General features: G+C 37.9%; 1 protein-coding gene across 1 annotated transcript; it reads left to right on the top strand.

The window, feature by feature from the left end:
* Positions 1-12,242: 12,242 nt before the first annotated feature.
* LOC131951233 (phagosome assembly factor 1-like) lies at positions 12,243-13,689 on the top strand. Its single transcript, XM_059313574.1, has one exon. The coding sequence runs from the start codon at positions 12,843-12,845 to the stop codon at positions 13,611-13,613; it is 771 nt and encodes a 256-aa protein (XP_059169557.1). The 5' UTR covers positions 12,243-12,842; the 3' UTR covers positions 13,614-13,689.
* The last annotated feature ends 1,652 nt before the right edge of the window (positions 13,690-15,341 follow it).

Raw genomic sequence — 15,341 nt, 5'->3', positions numbered from 1 at the left:
GGCTTTAGGAAGGAAAGGTCATGCATAGACCAAATTGCTACCCTGCGCATCATCATTGAACAGACCCAAGAGTGGAACTCATCTCTCTACATTAATTTCATAGACTATGAGAAGGCCTTTGATAGCCTGGATAGGCAGTCAATGTGGAAATTGTTGAGACACTACGGGGTGCCACAGAAAATAGTCAACATTATTATGTCTTCATATGAAGGTCTCAAATGTAGAGTAGTGCATGGCCAACAGACTACAGAGGCCTTCCCAGTACGGACCGGAGTAAGGCAGGGTTGCCTACTTTCACCATTCCTGTTCCTACTGGCCATAGACTGGGTTATGAAGATGTCAACAGAGAAAACGCGAAACGGTATACAGTGGACATTGTGGAGCCAGCTGGATGACCTGGACTTTGCTGACGACCTGGCCCTCCTTTCTCACACACAACAGCAAATGCAGGATAAAACCAACAGGGTTGCAAATTTTTCTACAAGCCTGGGTCTGAACATCCACAGAGGGAAAAGTAAAGTTCTCAAAGTCAATGCATCAAACAACAACCCTATAACACTGGCAGAAGAAGCCCTAGAAGAAGTGGATAGATTCACCTACCTTGGAAGTATTGTTGATAAGCAGGGTGGGACAGAAGCAGACATAAAAATAAGGACGGGTAAGGCAAGAGCAGTCTTCAACCAACTAAAAAATGTTTGGGGTTCGGGAGATTTAACCCTTAGAATAAAAATCCGGATCTTCAACACACTAGTAAAACCTGTTTTACTCTATGGAGCCGAGACATGGAGAATAACTGCTATAAATAAGAAGAAAATACAATCATTTATAAACGCATGTCTCAGAAAGATCCTGCGAATTCGCTGGCCTAAAACCATCAGAAATGATGTTCTATGGCAACGGACAAATCAACTGCCAGTAGAAGTAGAGATCCTCCAGAGAAAATGGAAATGGATTGGCCACACACTCAGGAAGCCTGTATCCAGCATAACAAGACAGGCCCTCACCTGGAATCCACAAGGCAGGAGGAAGAGAGGCAGACCAAGAAAGACCTGGAGACGTGACCTGGAAGAAGACACCAAGAAGATTGGATACACCTGGGGACAGTTGGAGAGACTAGCCCTGGACAGAGACGTCTGGAAAGCTCTTGTCAGCGGCCTATGTCCCAGTAGGGACGACAGGCAAACATGACATGACAAGGATTATAAGTTTAATATCTTAGTTTTAAAATGCTGATCTATGGCATACATTTTATTTAAACCTAAACAGCGTTGTTTAGATGAAAGCGTCGTTTATCATTACCGAAGTGGATGAAGTTATTATAAGTCAGTGGCAATGGACTATCAATAACAAATGGTTTTAGTGTTGTTCTTAAAACTCTAGTTAAATAGAGAAATAAACGACTATATAAAGTGAATTTCTTGAGTTTTGTTTTTAATAATATTTAAGTGCTGTCAATTTTTCCATTTAAAAGCAAGCTTAAAACAACCAGAGAGTTAAATGTTGGTTAACTAAATGTCAGCAATATCTTGGTGACAGTAATGTATGGCTGACAGTAATGTCAGGGTGACAGTAATGTATGTGTCAGTCCAGTTTTAGGATGACAAGTCAGGTTGATATGAGGTCTAAGTGTTCGCTGTCAGTGAAAATATCAGTGGTCTAGGACTAATGGTGTCAGTAGTCAAGTCTAAGTATAATTCGTCTAGGTGCCTAGGAGAGACGGCCTTACACATTCGAGTATGATTAGTTCGCTTTTCTCCATGCCACTGTCTCAATTCTCATTTGTTAAGTCTCGTCGTTCAATAAACTATCAACAGAATCGGTAATATTTATTTTTTAGTTACCTTTGTGAAACCATAATCTACAATTATCCTAGTTTTTGTGATTTTTTCAATTTGTCCTTGTGTTTATTGGCTACATAGGCTTTAATTGACCCAAAAACTACTTGGATGATCGTTTATCTTTCCTACTCTAATGAGCAGTTAACGTTACCATTTTCCCCACCTACACTTCTTTTATCAATACAATTAAAATCCTAATCAATACATTCTATAGACATGACGTCTTAAAAAAGCATACTTTGACATAGAGGAAAAAATATAATGAGAGGTGATGTGTGGGTTTTCCAGCAAGTTTCGTTGACTCCTGGCCATTAGTGGCTAACGTTTGATTGCTGGGCTTGAAGAGACCCGGGGGGAGCCGGGCCGACAGGGTAAACACGTGTCCGTTTCAATGAGAGCCGCCTTCAGACACGGCTCGGCTCTGTCAGCATTGGCTTCTAAAGGCGCGGCTCCTCAATGCCACTCGGCATTTCTTTCTATCGGTGTTTTTTTTAAGTTACGTAAGCTCACTATGGTGAAGTTGGTGAGATGAAAGATGTCGGGTCTCTATGTATTGTGAGGGGGGGGGGGGGTGAGTCTAGACGAAAGGCGGGGGTGAGTAGTTATACAGCGTGATGTATTCTTGTTAGTAGCGAGCAGGCGGATATGACATCATAATATGAGAGGGGGCGGGGGAGGAGTAGATGGTAAAGACTAGTGGTGAAAGACCACAATAGATCATAAGATAATAGAGTACTCAGGCAGACCACAAAGAGGGGAAACAGACAGACCACAAGATAATATAAGACCACAATAGACCACAAGATAATAGAGTACTTGGGCAGACCACAAAGAGGGGAAACAGACAGACCACAAGATAATATAAGACCACAATAGACCACAAGATAATAGAGTACTTGGGCAGACCACAAAAAGGGGAAACAGACAGACCACAAGATAATATAAGACCACAATAGACCACAAGATAATAGAGTACTCGGGCAGACCACAAAGATGGTACAAAGACAGACCACAAGATAATATAAGACCACAATAAATCACAAGATAATATAAGACCACAATAAACCACAAGATAATAGAGTACTCGGGCAGACCACAAAGATGGTACAAAGACAGACCACAAGATAATATAAGACCACAATAAATCACAAGATAATATAAGACCACAATAAACCACAAGAAAATATAAGACCACAATAAACCACAAGAAAATATAAGACCACAACAAACCACAAGAAAATATAGTACTCGGGCGGACAACAACAACCCTCAACATAATACAGGACTATAACAGACCACAAGAAAAAACACGACAGACCACAAGAAAAAACACGACAGACCACAAGAAAAAACACGACAGACCACAAGAAAAAACACGACAGACCACAAGAAAAAACACGACAGACCACAAGAAAAAACACGACAGACCACAAGAAAAAACACGACAGACCACAAGAAAAAACACGACAGACCACAAGAAAAAACACGACAGACCACAAGTAAAAAACACGACAGATAATTGGGGTCCACGACAGGCAACGAGAATAAATTATCCTATAAACACAAACATGAAATAATTATCAACTGAAAGGTCAGAATTACGTGTCCAATCTTTATGTTTGTCTTAAGCCCTATAAGAACACATAAAAGGCTGCAGAGTAGATCATTCAGTGTCCCCAACTTTCCCCAGTGGTACCCCCCTACCCCCCCCCCCCACCTTCTGATATCTCTTTATATCTCACATCACCAGCATATTTCTGTCCATCGTTTTGTCTGTTTGTCCAATGAGTTACACGATATGGCTAGTTGTGTTGTGCTTCTTCAAAGAAGACAAGCTGTACGTAGTTTATTGCCGACTGGATCAAAATAATTTCTTGTCCTTGTTTTTAAATATGTACCAGTGTAGTTTTTCATGTGCCCTAAAGGTTCTTCTAGAAAGGTAAACATTCTTATTGTCTTTCTTATGTTACAGCAAAAAAACATGTAGCAATCACCGAATAGGTTGTCGAGGGAAAAAAATTAATCCAGAAAGTATTTTCCACAACGGTACACTTGAAAACTGGGCGACCAAAAAAGCTACTTCCCACCCCGCGAGGAATCCGTGTTTTCACTCCTGAAACTACGACTCGTTATTTTGGTACTTCCGGTTCCACGGCCAGACGTCTAGGTGTCAGCTCGTGGCCGAGCATAAGGTACCGTCGGGAGGGTGTTTGATTTGCATGGCTAGCTCTGCAGCGGGAGGCGACATGTATTTACACTCACAGTCCACTCCTGCTAGATCGTGCGGGGTCTCAGTGTAAACATGTTAAGTCCTTGAATTCAGGGGTCCCAGTGTAAACATAAGTCCCTGTATTCACGAACCCTGGGTAAACATGTTAATGCCTTGAATTCAAGGTCTCAGTGTAAACATGTTAACTCCTTGAATTCAGGGGCCCCAATATAAACATGTTAAGTCGCTGAATTCACGATCCCAGTGTTAACATGTTAAGTCCCTGAATTCACGGGTCCAAGTGTTATTTTAAGTCCCCAAACTCATGGTCCCAATATAAACATGTCTCCCCTGAATGCACGGAGTGGGAGAATCTAAACAGAGTTGTTATGTTGCTTTTCTTAAGCTTCAAGAAAGCGTTTTTATTCTTCTCTTTTTTCTTAAACGCCAGCCATCTTTGTGGTTTTATGGTGGCAGGAAGGATAAAAACAGATTGTCCGTTTTCATCAATCGCTGTGCTTTAAAGATCACCAGCCAAGTAAAGAGCGTTTAGAGACTTAATTGTCAATGTGCAGCTATTATTTCTCGGTATATATTTATATTTATGAAATTATATATATATATATATATATATATATATATATATATATATATATATATATATATATAATATGAGAACTTTCAAAGGATGGGAATGAGGATATTTAAAACCGGCTGCATTGAAAACAAACCCTACAATAGACCTTTACATGATTGTGCCTTTTGTGTAGGGCGCATGCGAGAACCAGCTGAAGAGGATTCAGGGCAGATTCTCAATAACCTGTGTTAACAACATCTTTGTTATCAATTACAAAATTCAATTAAACCCTCAGGCATTGAACCTTTTCAATAACATTATGTTAAAATTTGTTGTAGATTAGCTGAGGTAGGAAATTTAAATTAAAAAAAAGTAAATAAAAAAAAAATTAAAGTTTGTTTTTTCCCTGCCCACGGCTTTTAAATAAGGTAAACGTGTCCAAAAAATAAAACAAGATGTTGACATTATCAACAAAAGGTGAACTTATTTTCATTTAAACCCACAAACATTTGACACTGGCTGAGGAATATTTCGGGTAATTATCTTTTATAAATACAATTTCTAATTTCTATCAACGTACAACGTATAGCCAACAAAGTCACGAAGTTGATCTTATTTGAGTTTTATTCAAGTCTTTATGGGAGCCACGAGGAAATTGTTTACATTCTAATGACGCCGACTTCAATGGATAGAATCTAATGTCAAGCTTTGCGTACAACACGAAAGAAAAGTTTAATTATTTGAAAATTTCTCTCTCTTATAATGGTTGACAATATGTTTAATTCCCAAAAGACGTTAGCAGAATAGAAAACTAGATAATGGCTTCCCGGATGTACGCGTGTGTTTTATTAACTACAGCTAATAATTGTGTTGTATGTTTATTGACTTAAACTAAATGGTAACAATACAGTTACATACAACGCGCAATGAAAACCGCAGGCATTCGTTGTTAATTTTTTAATTGCTCCCATCTAAGCTATTGCCACTACAAAATTTGGATTCGAACCCGTGCTTCTGTAAGGCCTCTAGGTTTCATTTGATAAAAACATCTGATGTTGTCATTGTGCTATAGTCAATGCTTTACTAATTCCCCCCAAATCTAGAATCGACAGAGGAATTAGTAGCGTAAACCACTTAATTTTTTGGCTAAGTTGATCTACTAACAGATGAATAGAGATGTAGCTATTTATGTCGGCTACCAACTAGGATTTGTACGCAGAGACAAGTGTAAGAGAATCATGTAGCATTTTGCCCTACACATATTTGCAGTATGATTTAAAAAAAAAATATTTAAAAAAGACAACACAAATAAGCTAAACCAATATTGGATATTTAAAGGTAATTGAAAAACTACTTTGATAAAGCCATTATTTCAGTTAAACTGATGTAATAAAAGATTTTTAAATAATTGCAGCATAATAACCGAAGTCATAAACTAGGATTTTGAAGTGCGTTGAAAAAGAATATTTTATAGCTGGAGATTTAAACGAAGAACGATTTGTGTAAACAGCGTAAGCCTTTGTTTTATCTCGACTTAACGGCGGCAATAAAATGAGGTGGAATAAAATGTTTTAGATCGATGATCCGTTTTCTTCTGACTTAAAGAAGGGAGGTTCAAAACGTTGGCACACTCGACTCCACTAAAGGACTAGACCCCTGTGAATGGGTCCACTGAAGGACTAGACCCCTGTGATTGTCTTCACTGAAGGACTTGACCCCTGTGATTGGGTCCACTAAAGGACTTGACCCCTGTGATTGTCTTCACTGAAGGACTTGACCCCTGTGATTGGGTCCACTGAAGGACTTGACCCCTGTGATTGTCTTCACTGAAGGACTTGACCCCTGTGATTCTCTTCACTGAAGGACTAGACCCCTGTGATTGTCTTCACTGAAGGACTAGACCCCTGTGATTGACTCAACTGAAGGACTTGACCCCTGTGATTGTCTTCACTGAAGGACTAGACCCCTGTGAATGGGTCCACTGAAGGACTAGACCCCTGTGATTGTCTTAAATGAAGGACTAGACCCCTGTGATTTTCTTCACTGAAGGACTAGACCCCTGTGATTGTCTTAAGTGAAGAACTAGACCCTGTGATTGTCTTAAATGAAGGACTAGACCCCTGTGATTGTCTTCACTGAAGGACTAGACCCCTGTGATTGTCTTAAGTGAAGAACTAGACCATGTGATTGTCTTAAATGAAGGACTAGACCCCTGTGATTGTCTTCACTGAAGGACTAGACCCCTGTGATTGTCTTAAGTGAAGAACTAGACCCTGTGATTGTCTTAAATGAAGGACTAGACCCCTATGATTGTCTTCACTGAAGGACTTGACCCCTGTGACTCCACTGCAAGACTAGACGTCTCTGACTTCCATTACTAAGAACCTCCCCGATCAACTTCCCTAGGATTACAAACTACCAAGAGTGGTGTGGTTTTCCAAAAAAAAAAATCTTATACTCACACAAAAAGAATTAGGTACAAATTGACATTAAAATCCTCAGGTGCCTGAGTCAATGCAGTGCAAACCTACAGACAACCAATTACCTAATTACAATTCCAACTTATGTCAGCGTCGCCTGCGATTCACCCATCGAACTGTACCCTTAAACCCACAATTGACGTCTGCGTGTGTTCCCTCGGTCAACAACGAAATCTCCACACTCAAACAATATTTACTAGGACCCCCTGTCGTCACCTAATTGTTCTCAACTATCATAAATTCTCTGTGAACTTTAACTTCCAAATGTCACGACAATCATTTAGTGTAAAAAGTCTTCGGAAAACGCTTGAACACAACTTTTCCTTTTCTTTTTTTTTTTTTTATGTCGGGGACTTGATCTAATGGTTAGTTTTAAGTAAAAAAAGTAAAGTTTTAAAAATATTTATAACTTTAAAATGCGAATTATAGAATGTAATCATAAAGAAATAGGATTAAATTGTATTTTTTTAAGTTATAAAGGTTAATGAATCATATAACATTGTTGTTAGTTATTTTTAAATAAATCGGTTTTTAGTATTTGATGGAATTTAGTTTCCCTGGCAATCTATTTAAAAAAAAAAGGATTCACTAGTTTCGAAACGACGAATCTGTTTTAACCATATTTTGATACCATTAAATTAAATAACACTCTCTAAAACACGAACACACGTTATGCTTACATAGTGTTTTTAGAGTTGATAGACAAATACGCCAAGTTTTAACTTAAACAAAGAATTATGTGGGAGCACTGGTCTGTTAAATATAAGAAGTCAGCAAAATATCTATAGAGCCTGCTGCTTGGCATTTCTGTGAGCTTGACAAAATGACGCTGTATTACACGACGAACTGTTACGTTTGATGTGATTACTATATTAGATTATCAACATGACAAGCCTTCTTTACCAACATTACGTCATATGGCGAACTAGCAATGTGTCTCCTATCAGGTAGACCAGGGGTCTCCAAACTACGGCCCGCGGGCCGCATGCGGCCCGCGAAGTCCTCTCATCCGGCCCGCGGAGATCTTTTTGTCCAAGGAAAAATCGTTTGTCGGTGATTGCTGTGGAACTTTGCCCAGAAAAATCAAAGACATGCCTGGAAGAAACTGGCCCCCGAAGTGAAATTTGATAGCTAATGCGGCCCTCCGACTGAAAAGTTTGGAGACCCCTGAGGTAGACATATGAATGAAATACCATCACTGTGTCTCCTATCAGGTAGACACGCTGTTCAATAGATCTTACAAGGTTGTCTCATGTTATAAGAGACATGACCTATCCCTTTAAAGCCCAAAAAGAGCAAATGGCTGCAACTCCACCTCTCCAATGGGCTTTGTTTAGGCCAAATCTCTTCAGTTGAGCCCATGTAAACCCAGCAGCCCTTGCATCTCCTTCCGCAGTCCTTCTCCAGGATTTCTCAGGTCGACCTACGTTCCCTTCCCCCTGGGGGTTCCAGTCCAACTCTCACCTCTCGATGTTGACCTCTTCCCCTCCCAGGACGTGCCCGACCCGCCCCAATTTGTGGCTTTAATGTCCCCCTGTCTACTGGGTTATACTTACAAGAAAGGTAGACACGAGAAACCACCCACTTGTACTGTTGATTACAATTCGTACACATATTTATACTGGTGTAAGGATCATACAAAAGACTAATTTTATCCAATTTAATATCCATACAAACCCCATATAAGAAACAGAGAATTAATTATTTTTATTACAAAGGCATCAAAATAAATTAAAATCTCTTTAAAAAGTTTATGGTTAAAAAAAAGTCCAAAATTCTCCATAAATTAAAAATGTGTAAATGTATTTTAAAGATTATTTTTTATTGATAAAAAAAAACGTATTTTTTTTTTTGGAATTTAGAATAAATTCAACATGACATGAACCATTTCCCGTCATGACTTATTAAAACGTCCCAATTATCTAATAAATTGCTCGGCGCATGTGTGGACAATGGAGGTCTGCTAACAAAATCCTTCTCATTCATCCCACGTCCTATCAGCCGGCCGGGCCCAGTAGCGACATATCGAATTATCTCCCCTGACTTTGATGACTCCCAGCTTTGACACTTCCCGGGCCCAAGTCCAGTCACTTTGATTAGCTGTGTCCATTCAGTTAGAAATCTATTGACTGGGCATGCGCGCGGTATCCCAAAATTCAGTAGCCGCTTACTGGGGGATGCTTTGTTGGAAGGGGGAGGGGGGGGGCTTACGTTTTGTGTGTGAGTCAAGAAAATAAATAAAAAATCCAGAAGAACACAAAGAAAAAACAAACAATATTAATTATATTTATTAATTTATCTGTGCACCAATGGCGTAGCGAGGTCGGGTGTCACCCGGTGCGGCCCTGAATAGTGTCACCCCCCTCAGAGGCGTAACGACTCTTCCCGGGGACAAACTTTCAATTTTCGATTTGCACCCTCTCTCCCCCCCCCCCTAACGCTTTCCATTTTCACCCACCTCAAATTTTTATTTTTCTCTATATATTTTATTCTTTTTTGCCTTGGTGTCACCCCCCTAAATGATGTCACCCGGTGCGGTCCGCAACCCCGCTCCCCCCCCCCCCCCCTCGCTACGCCTTTGCTGTGCACTAACTGTTATTTAAAGAGTGTTAATTAAATTTTGAGACCGCACATGAATATGTTTTTAAACTCCGCAAACGACGAAACGAAAATAAAAATAAATTCTCAATAAACACGAATGTTTACGTGTGGAGAGAAAGCCAAATTCTTTTGTTTACCTAAGGTGAATCCTACCCTGATCGTTTTGACTTAGTGAACACAAGAAAAATCCGATCCGGATAATCTTACGTTTTGTGACTAATATTAGAGGAGATTCTATTTTAGGTTTGGGAAAACCCGTTGAGTTTTAAGCGGATAAACCACAAAAAATATGAATGTGAAGCTTAGTTTTATAATTGTAAAAAAACAAAAAAACAAACAAACAAACATGGGGATGTGTGAGTGTGTGTGCATGTGTGTGAATGTGTGTATGGGGGTGTGTCGTTACATCGGTTATGACATGATTGATTGTGTGGTGTGATCAATCAAGATTCAATCACTAGGCCACAATCCTACAGATATGTTACTGCTAATGAAGTGGTAAACGACAACTAATGATTTTTGCTGCTACTAATTGAAAAATGTTATTTTGTAAGATCGTAAGTGTTTGTGTGTGTGTGGGGTGGGGGGGGGGCGTTGACACTGAAAACCAGGCCTAACACTATACGTTTGATTACCCCAGCAGTTTCCAAGTACAAAGAAGAAATCGATAAAAATATCCAGAAATCTTTGCATAGGCAATCACTGCATGATTTATGTCTTGAGTAAAATACAAGCGCCCGCCGAGCGCCTAATGTATAAATAATCCCAAAATAGTTTACCCCATTCATTATATATATATATATATATATATATATATATATATATATATATATATATATATATATATATATATATATATATATATATATATATATATATATATATGTGTGTGTGTGTGTGTGTGTGTGTATATATATATATATATATTATATATCATATATATTATATTATATATTATATATATATTATAATATAATATTATATATTATATATATATTATGTTTCAGCAAATTGAAAACTATGTATAATCAGTTGAGACAAACACATTTTTTAACCCACGGCTGAAGAAGGTACTTCGGTAGAAGGTACTTCGGTGAGTTATAAAAAAACAAATGCTCAAGGTATAAAGACACGAACCTTCAAACGAAATGAGAATAGGCAGTAAAAGTTAAACAGGCATGAAATTGTGAGGCGCATTGTGAGGTTGTTCGTGTGTTTTTTTTTTTATTTCTCACCTCGAATACCTGTGAAGTTCTATAGTAAAAAACTTTGGAGAATAACACAAAAGAACATGTTTTTAAACGCAGGTATTTTAGTGTTGTGTTTTAGAGAAGTTAGTTTTCATATTCTTGCTATCTTCAGGCGGCTGTAACTAGCCGATTTCTTTTCACGTTTGTCGGTCTTATACCATTGGTCGGTTTGTAAATCCGGGTTAGATAAAAGCTACAAAGGTATATATATATTATATATATATATATATATATATATATATATATATATATATATATATATATGTGTGTGTGTGTATATATATAATATATATATATATATATATATATATATATATATATATATATATATATATATATATATATATATATGTGTGTGTGTGTGTGTGTGTATATATAATATATAAATATATATATATATATATATATATATATATATATATATATATATATATATATATATATATATATATATATATATATATATATGTGTGTGTGTGTGTGTGTGTATGTGTGTGTGTGAGAGAGAGATAGAGAGAGCGAGGGAGAGCGAGAGAGAGAGAGAGAGAGCGGGAAGTTTCGTGGTTTTAATTAAATACTTGTACGCTATATTACGTTACAATAAGGGCTTGTCTAAACTTTACTTAGCGTTAGGTTCGGTGATAACAGTTCGACCTTGTGGGCGACCTTGTGGGCGACCTTGTGGGCGACCTTGTGGGCGACCTTAGGTATTATGAGTTTGAAATTCAAAAACACCTGTAAGGATATGACGTACCGACAGAAAGGCTTTAGTCAGTGTTAGTTACAGTGTTAGTGTAAATAACTATGCTAATTGGTTCTAATTAGGCAGGTAGGGTGGTAATTGAGCTTAGGTAGTGGAATTCTTTAAAGTCGAAGCTTCAGGTATGTACTATATAAAAAGTAGGATTGTGGATAACCTCAAGAAACTATGTCGATATTTACAGCCGATAACCAACCTTTATCTTACTGATGGGTGGTGGTATAGTTAAAACAAGGGAGGTAATCGCTTTAGAAATGTAAACATTACAATACTGAGCTTAAAGAACAAATATATTCTTCTCAAAACTAAAAAAAAATGTAATTATTATATTTAATTAACCTGACTTATCGCAATTTTTGTGATTCCCCTCGTTATTATTTTCTATATATTTTAATATTTATTTAGCTATTATACACGACATTATTTATCTATTTATTTATTTTTAATATGAAAAATTCTTTTTACTCGCACATTATTATTACTTCTTCTTATGAGAAATATTGTTAACAGTTGTTTCATAAGCAAAGCAAAGATGGCGAAAGGATTTATTTGAGTATGTAAACAAAAGAAACCAACTGGATTATAAGTATTAATTTTCATCTAAAACAAATTTCTCTCGACTCATGGTTTAACTTAACCAACTAGAAATGCTCGACCTAGAAGTTGTTCCAGAAAGGTCTCTGGGAAACGAGCAATGGGAATTTGTGCTAGGGATGCCCTTTTACCAGGCAGTGAACATCCTTAGGAGACAGGATTCATCTATAAAAGGTGTTCAAGTATGGTACAGTGATCAGTGCCCCCTTCAAATGGATTTAGTGCTCAATTTATCTCAAGATGGGATTAAACTAATCTTTGATCCTGTTTCTCAAAGATTGAAAATTATTGAAGTCAACAGTATGAACAAAGTTAAGTTGAAATATTGCGGAGTTCCATTCAACACACCACAAATTCGGCCAACCATTGAATAAATTAACCAGTCTTTTGGTGCAACTCACCCTGGCGTGTACATTGCAGAAAAAAAACTTTTTGTTTTGAATTTCCGAGGTCTTTCATTTGATTTCCCCATCAATTCCAAGTATGAGCCAAAGTACGCCCATGGCCTGGGTTCCTTACAGTTTCCAAATGGCATGTCCCCTGTTGTGGCCAGAATGTGTATCTATTCTGGCAACAGCTTGACTGATGCAAGGGCCCCTGCACTTCCTGTGACGTGTTTCTATGGCAACTGTTTCCTAGAGTGTCTAGAGGTTCACAGAGATGTGAATGTTACCTCAGGACTGAAGTTTATTCTGGTCACTAAAGGAAACATACAGGGTAAACTGGTGGATCCTAGCAAAAAATCTGTCGTCAGAGTTGTGAGATTTGGGGACTCTGTACAGGATGTTGTGAGTAGCCTAGGCTGCCCCAGCCGCAGGTTTTACAAATCTGAGGACAAGATGAAGATCCACCTGCCTGATGCTCACAAGCATGTGCGATCTCGGAGTGCTGATTACTTCTTTAATTACTTCACCATGGGTGTGGATTTCCTGTTTGATGCTGTCACTCACAGGGTTAAAAAGTTTGTGCTCCACACAAATTATCCTGGGGATTACAACTTTAATATTTACTGTCGCTGTGAATTCAAATTGCCAATCAACATAGAACCAACCAAAGCCACACAGATCCAGTCTAGCATGCTGGAGGAGGATCTGCTAGTTGTCACAGCTTACTCTAAGTGGGATGAGGTACAAAAAATTCTGACCAGTCCGAAGCATCGACCTGTCATCCTCAACAGATCAGCCTCCACCAACACCAGTAACCCTTTTGGCTCAACATTCTGTTATGGCGTGCAAGATATGATTTTTGAGGTGATGTCCAACCAGCATATAGCATCAGTCACTTTATATCACTCTTCTGCCTAGAGGGACCCTGCAGCATCTTCTTGACCTCATCACACAAGATTTCCATTCTTCTTGTAAAACCAACCAGACTCAGATTGATTCAATTTATTCCAATAAAACTAAATATACTAAAAAAAAAAAAAAAAAAAAAAACAGTTGTTTTTAAAAAAATATATATATATATTTAAGTAACTGATATTTCATAGAAGATTTTTTTTTAAGGAAGTTAAAAAAAAGCCCACGATTTCTATCCAATTTGTATTCTATCAGAAGTACATATAGATGTTTGTACAACTATATTTAAATCATTATCTCTACACTTAAAAAAGGTTTTTCCTTATCTCATTTATTCAGCATTTAATGATAAGCGGCTTATAAACTTGATGATTCAAATAATATGTTTATAATAAGTATTTTGCAGTTTGAAAATGCTTTTTGCTTGCTGCTAAAATCTGCATTTACATAGTCGTCAAAATTATACAATAAACTTTACCTCATCAATTATATCCTTGGCGTGTACATTTGATACTTTGATTAAACGATTATATCGAAAATAGAAGCAATCGAATTTCTAACTAATACTTAAGTAGATCTACATTATTGCTGGTATTGGACTTACACTCGAAAATGTGTTTTAAATCAACAAAGAAAATATTTTGAAAATCTGATGTGTACACTTTCGTAATGCTCTCTGAAATCAGTTTTTAACATGTTCCGTGTAAATCGATTTGACAAAGTTTGAATTTTATAAAGAATGAGTGAACAACTTGCAACGGTTTCCGCTCACCCCAGCCTTCCGAGGGCATTAGATTAGCCCGGATAATTCGTCCCGCGCGCTCAATTAATTTTCTGCTGGGTAAAAATATCAGTCACGTGATCCGGGTATTGAGGTCGAGAAATTTTTCTCAAGACTTCGTTCAATTTTTTAAAACGGTTCTTGACCTTCGCTGCGCTACTAGATTGAGAGGGGGGGGGGGGAAGTTTGTGTTTGTTGTTTGTGTTAAGTTATTAGCTATCAGCTGCGCGTGGAGAGGATGAGGATGGGGGGGGGGGGGACCTGTCATCACTTGACATTAACGGATACATCAGTTCTGACATCAACCGTACAGTCACGTTATCGTCACATCATCTTCTGCTTTCATCTTCAAATCTTTCACCCCCTCCCCCCCCATCCTCAACCTCCGTGATTCGCGTACTTTGTCTAATCACATTCAGGAACAGTACCTCACCACCTCATCACATCACCACCTCACCACTTCAACAACCTCACAATCTCACCACGTCACCAACCTCTCCACCTCATCACCTCACCACCTCAACAACCTCACCATCTCAACAACCTCACCACCTCACCACATAAACAAACTCACCAATATCACCACCTCGTCAATTTCACCAACCTCACCACCTCACCCTACCCCCTCCCACAACACACCCACACATCCCCACAGACCCGCCTACAACTCACCGCCCTCATCTATCCCTCATCCCACCCCCACCCTCACACAACCCATTGAAAAAAAAGCCATGGGTGATTTGTCTGGCTCCCTAACGTAATTTATAGGTGGATCGCCTAAGCTTACTTTGTTTAACTAACTTATCGGACTCAATAAAGGAAAGTAGCAATTGCACTTTTGTACCTGATATATATATATATATATATATATATATATATATATATATATATATATATATATATATATATATATATATATATATATATATATATATATATATATATATATATAT

Source organism: Physella acuta, unplaced genomic scaffold (genome assembly GCF_028476545.2).
Source record: "Physella acuta isolate Inbredline_101_S28 unplaced genomic scaffold, ASM2847654v3 ptg000805l, whole genome shotgun sequence".
NCBI classification, from domain to species: Eukaryota; Metazoa; Mollusca; class Gastropoda; family Physidae; genus Physella; species Physella acuta.
The sequence above is the reverse complement of the archived record's forward strand: the minus strand, read 5'-3'. Positions and strand labels throughout refer to the sequence as shown.

Coding starts and splice junctions, on each gene's coding strand:
- LOC131951233 (XM_059313574.1), top strand. CDS start 12,843: ATGTCCCCTGTTGTGGCCAGAATGTGTATCTATTCTGGCAACAGCTTG.